This window comes from Hypanus sabinus, chromosome 11 (genome assembly GCF_030144855.1).
Source record: "Hypanus sabinus isolate sHypSab1 chromosome 11, sHypSab1.hap1, whole genome shotgun sequence".
NCBI classification, from domain to species: domain Eukaryota; kingdom Metazoa; phylum Chordata; class Chondrichthyes; order Myliobatiformes; family Dasyatidae; genus Hypanus; species Hypanus sabinus.
In genome coordinates this window covers 98,715,456-98,721,455 of record NC_082716.1, presented here as the reverse complement: position 1 = coordinate 98,721,455, position 6,000 = coordinate 98,715,456, and the positions used below count along the sequence as shown (strand labels likewise).

Below are 6,000 nucleotides of genomic sequence, written 5' to 3'. Positions count from 1 at the left end.
CTTGAATCTAGAATGAGGGTATGCTACATTTAAAAAGTAATGAAAAACAAATGAGGCTTTTTTTTCTGCCAGCTACTTTTTCCCCCCTATCCATATCAAATGCCAATATCATTGACAGAATTTCAGATGGTGACGAGAAGGCATACAGGAGCGAAGTATATCAGTGGTGTTCAGCAACAAGTTGCAACACACGCCAGACCTCAGAGGGTCAGAAGTGGAAAGAGCAGTCAGTTTGAAGTTCCTCGGTATGAAATCTCTGAGGACCTATCCTGGACCAAACACACTGATGCAACTACAAAGAAGGCACAGCTTTATTTCATGAGGAGTTTTAGCAGATTTGGTATGACACCATATACACTCACAAATTTCTAGAGATGTACCGTCCAGAGCATTCAAACTGGCTACATCACAGTCTTTTATGGACGTGGTGGGGGGGGGGGCACTGCACAAGATCAAAAGAAGCTACAGAGAGCTGTAAACATGGGCATCATGGGCACTAGCTTCCGTAGCATCCAGGACATCTTCAAGGAGCGATGCCTCAAAAAGTCAGCATCCATCAAGGACCCCCATCACCCAGGACATACCCTGCTCACAATTCACAGTTTCTATCATGATGTATTGCATTGTACTGCTGCCGCAAAGACAACAAATTTCATGACATATGCTTACATATTTCATGATTCAATACTAACAAGCCAAGTCCATGGGACTTTACACAAGAGAGGAGGAGAGGGACAGTACATATACATTTGAAGTTTGCAAGATAAAACGTGAACCAATGTAATAGATAGAAATCGTCATTATCAGATGTGCATCAACATTTGTAACAGAACAAGGAAATGAAAGGACATCAGCACTAGAAAATGCATCACAGAAATGAAGCAGTGCATGGGTTGCACCTTTGACTCTGGACCTCGATCCTTATCTTTAAATCTTTGAGGAACCAACATGTAAACTTAATGTAACATTAAAAGCAGGTGGAGTTTTCTCCAGAACTTGTAACACAGAAATTAAACAACTAATGTTGCACTCTGGACCAGGATTCATGTAACTTTAAACAAAAGCGGATGGAGTTCTTAGCCATATAAATTACCAGCAACACAAACTCTCACAAAGTCACTGCAAGTAGGTCCAGAACCAGCTGGAGTTTTCCACAGATCCTCAGATCCCCGATGTGGGGGCCAGTTCAGCTGGACTACCCCAGACCCACACATCCCTGATGTGAGGACGCGTTAAACTGGTATTTTCTATGTACCTGCAGTTCCCTGACATGGGAGTGAAATCAACCAGAATTTCCTATAGGCATGCAGCTCCCTGATGTGGGAGCCAGTTCAGTGGTTATTTCCTGTGGATCTGCAGCTCCCTGATGTGGGGGGGCCAGTTCAACTGGAATTTTCTATGGACCTGTAGCTCATTTCATCTCTAATTTGAAAGAGAAACACTTGGAGATCAGTGACAACTCATCCAAAGGTCAGGGGTCAGTACCTGCTTCAAATCACCCAACCCAAAAATCTTTCCACACCCTTCCCTGGAACTCCCAGCTGTAAAAGTCTGGCGGTCTGCATTCACAGGAAATGCTGCAAGGCAGTTGGCGTTAGAACGAAGTCTCATTCATTCTGGGTCTCGAGGCAGCTGGTAATTCGGCAGGTGTGCTGAGGGGATTTGCTACTGACTGGGCTTCCTGTCCGGTGGGACTGGCTTGTATGGGTCTTGATCCCGGTATTGAACTGGATTCAGACGGGGTTTTATTTACCACTGAAGTTCTTCTGTCTGACTCACAACTGAGCCGGCGCAGATCCACAGCACTAAATTCGTTGGAACGTGCCAGCTCCTGGCACCGCTCCACAAAGCTTCCTCTCTGCCCCAGCTTGCTCTCCCCCTCAGACGTGCTCAGATTCTCTGCCTGGGGCTGAAAATGCCGTAACCTCCCTTCACCAACAGGTTTCAGTAGTTGAGCATTTGCTGAGCTAACGAGGTCACTTTTCTCCAGTGATGTTCGACTAGCAATGGACGACTGCAGACTAGTCAAACTGGGAGATCCTTCGCGCTGTCTGGTCAGGCTGGGACTATCCACCCGCGGTCCTCCCGTCCCACTCCGCAGCAGCCTCTCCCGGAACCCATCGGACGTCAGAAATTGGCTGTTTCAAGAGAAAAAAGGAAAAACAAGCTGCAAGAAAAGCCTTCACGTGTCATGAAAACATTGAGCATGAAACACAACCAGCAAACAGTCTCACTAACATTGGCTGAAATTCAACAAAACATGGTGGAGTCACAAGGCCACCTATGCTGCAACAGTGGCTCCTCCAGAATAAACCAGCTCTCTTCAAGGCAAACCAAGGCAACTTTATAAAACTCTGGTTAGGCCACATCTGGAATATTGCATACAATAATAGTCACCCCACTATAGGAAGGATGTTGAAGCTTTGGAGAGGGTGCAGGAGAGGTTTACCAGGATGCTGTCTGGTTTAGAGGGCATGTGCTATCATGAGATAACACTTGCAAGCTTGGGTTGTATTCTTTGGAGTGGCAGAGGCTGAGGGGCGATCTATTGGAGGTTTATAAGATGGTGGAGCCGTAGATAGAGTAGACAGGGAGTATCTTTTTTCACCAGGGATGAAATGGCTAATACCAGAGTGCATACACTGAAGGTTCAAAGGGGATCTGAGTTTTTTTTAAACTCGGAGAGTGGTGGATGGCTGGAATACACTGCCTGGTGTGGTGGTAGAGGCAAATATATTAGAGGCATTTAAGAGATGTTTAGATAAGCACGTGAATATGAGGAAGATGGAGGGATGTGGACATGATGTAGGTAGGAGGGATTAGCTTTTGGGGGCTTTTAGACTTACTTTTTAGCTGGATCGGCACAACACTGTGGGCTGAATGAACTGTTCTATGTTCTATGTCTAAGACTGTGTCAGTTGGTTTATTATCCTATATATTGTCTCGTCCGACTGTCCACTTGTGCCATGGTTGTGGCTTTCCATGGCTCAAAGGAAAAGGCATTCCAAACCAGCATCAGGTCTGGACCAGTCTAGTGGTTTTTATCATTTCCTTTACACCTTCCTTGTGAATTTTATATCCTTAAAAGCAGCTTATAAAGACTCAGAGTGGTAGAGAACAGAAATGGGCCCTTTGCCCTAACCATACCAATGTCTCATCAATCTGCACCAGGACCACAGCCCTCCATACCCCTACCATCCACGTACCTATCCAAACTTCTTTTAAATGTTGAAATTGAGCTTGCATGCATCATTTGCACTGACAGCTTGCTCCGCACTCTCACTCTCTGAGTAAAGTTTACCCTCATGTTCCACTTAAACTTTTCACCTTTCACCATTAACCCGTGATCTGGTTGTAGTCCTGCACAACCTCAGCAGAAAAGGCCTATTTACGTTCACTCTACCTATACCCCTCATAATTTTGCATACCTCTATCAAATTACCTCTCATTCTACATTCCAAGGAATGAAGTCCTAACCTATTTAATCTTTCCTTCTAACTCAGGTCCTCTAGATCTGGCAACATCCTTGTAAATTTTCTCTGTAGTCTTTCAACCTTATTTACATCTTTTGCTATAGAAACATAGAAAATCCACAGCACAACACAGGCCCTCTGGCCCACAATGCAGTGCTGAAAATGTACTTACTTTAGAAATTACCTAGGGTTACCCATAGCCCTCAATTTTTCTAAGCTCCATGTACCTATCCAGGAGTCTCTTAAAAGACCCTACTGTATCTGCCTCCACTACTATCGTTGGCAGCCCATTCCATGCACTCACCACACTCAGGCAGGAGATTGGGGCTGACAGGGAAAATGGATCAGCCATGATGAAATGGCAGAACAGACTCAACAGGTCAAATTCTGCTCTTATGACATGGTCTGTCTATGCATATCATGTTTGCATACACTGTCCACATATAGTTTGCCTTTTCAAGAGCTCGTCTAAAGAGCTCTTCAATGTAGTGATTGCTTCTGCCTGCACCACCACCTCTGGCAGGATGTTTCAGTTATAAACCATGCTCTGTGTAAAAAAACATGTCCCAAAGAATCCTTTTAAATCTCCTACCTCTCACCTTCCTTTTTGATATCCTAATCATGGGAAAAACATTTGGACTGTCTACCCCATCTATGCCTAAAATAATTTTATATATTATAGAGCCTCCTTTGTTCCGGAAAAAAAACAAGCCCAGCAGAGAAAATTTATAAGGACATTGCTAGGTTTGGAGGTGATATGCTGGTAATGTTAAACCTGATTCTGATTCTCAAATTTTTAGCTGATCTGTATCCCACTGTAGCCTTGGACAATCCGATCTCATTGTCAATTTTTCCATGATCCAAAGAATTCATTTTACCTTCTACATTCACAACAGATCATGTAATCTTACAGAAGCAGCATTTTGAAGTGACTACTGAAGACCAGCACTACCAACTCGTGTACAGTCTGCGTCAGATTAGAACTTGGGCTTAGACCAGTTACCTGGATGATGACAGGTGGAGGGTGGAGGGTTGGGTGACCGACTGCGCAGGGCTGACATCAGGAGTTCGGGTCAGCGTCAAGTCACACTGCTCAAGTTGCTCCAGGAGCTCCTGTTGTGTGGGGCCCCCCAACTCTGCATTGGGAAAGAATTCAGAGTTTAATGTTCTCCCATGCACATCCTGCCAACACTAACACTGTAAACCCAGTGTCGTACATCTCTGCTCAGAAGGCACACCACACCAATGCAACCCCAGTATCGTAGGTCTCTGAACAGAAGCATGTCACACCAACACAACGCGTGTTGTATATACATCTCTGCTCAGGAGGCACACCACACCAATGCAACCCCAGTATCGTAGGTCTCTGAACAGAAGCATGTCACACCAACACAACGCGTGTTGTATATACATCTCTGCACAGAAGGCACACCACACCAGTGCAACCTCAACCACTACAGTGACGACTGGGCACAACAGGACTGAGGAAGTGAGAGGGGACACAAGAAAATGGTGGGAAATCCAGGCAGCACAGGGTGTGGGGAGTGAGGCAAGGAGAGGTGTGCAGCCAGGGTCCTTAAACCAGACCATTTACCCCCCTCCCTCCTCCCGAGAGCCACTTTACCTGCACTTGCTGCTTTGCCGACAGCCTCTACTGCAGTTGTGAGGTCCCACATCTGAATGCTGCCATTGGAGTGCCCTGTGAACAGGTATCGTCTGGCCCGTGAACTGATGCGGCTCGAACCCTCACACTCATGGACCGTGAAAGCTGTGATGCCAACTCCATCCACTGAACGGATCTCACAGACCCTATGGGAAGTTGGGAAAGTATAAGACTGGTCCACTGAACAATAGTTCAAGGATTTTTCCCCATGAATCTCCCCAGGACTTTCTGAATCCCTCCCTGTTTGTCAGAAAGGCTGCAATTCGACAAACATGCTCACCACAATTGTGCCCATGCTCATTTTCAGTAAAATCAAATATAAAAACAAAATGGTGGAAACAACTAACAAAAAACCAGGACCTGTGTGGAGAGAACAAAAAAACAGACAGGACTCTGAGAATGGTGAATCTGTGGAATTCATTGCCACAGGCAGATGAAAGGCCAAGATATTGGGTATTTTTAAGGCAGAGATTGATAGATTCTTGATCAGTCAGAGCATTAAAGGATAAAGGAAGAAGACAGGAGATTGGGGCCGAGATGGAAATAGATCAGCCATGATGAAATGGCAGAGCAGACTCGATGTATATCTTATACAGTATCCCTCACTGTCCGCAGGGGATTGGTTCCAGGACCCCGCCCCGTGGATGCTCAAGTCCCTTATATAAAACGGCGTAGTATTTGCATATAACCTATGCACATCCTCCTGTATACTTCAAATCATCTCTAAATTACTTATAATACCTAATACAATGTAAATGCTATGTAAATAGTTGTTATGCTGTATTGTTCAGGGAATAACAACAAGAGAAAAAAAGTCTGTACACGTTCAGTACAGACGCAACCATTGTAGCTCTTCTGGGAACG

At 45.1% G+C, this 6,000-nt stretch overlaps 1 protein-coding gene across 1 annotated transcript in view; it reads right to left on the bottom strand.

The window, feature by feature from the left end:
- Positions 1 to 293: 293 nt before the first annotated feature.
- shkbp1 (SH3KBP1 binding protein 1) overlaps positions 294 to 6,000 on the bottom strand; it is a 50,401-nt gene continuing 44,694 nt past the window's right edge. The window contains exons 16-18 of the mRNA XM_059984963.1: positions 5,098 to 5,282; positions 4,477 to 4,609; positions 294 to 2,138 (exon numbers count right to left, since the gene is read on the bottom strand). Coding sequence (XP_059840946.1) covers positions 1,595 to 2,138; positions 4,477 to 4,609; positions 5,098 to 5,282 — 862 coding nt within the window. The 3' untranslated portion in view covers positions 294 to 1,594. The remainder of the gene's footprint in view (positions 2,139 to 4,476; positions 4,610 to 5,097; positions 5,283 to 6,000) is intronic.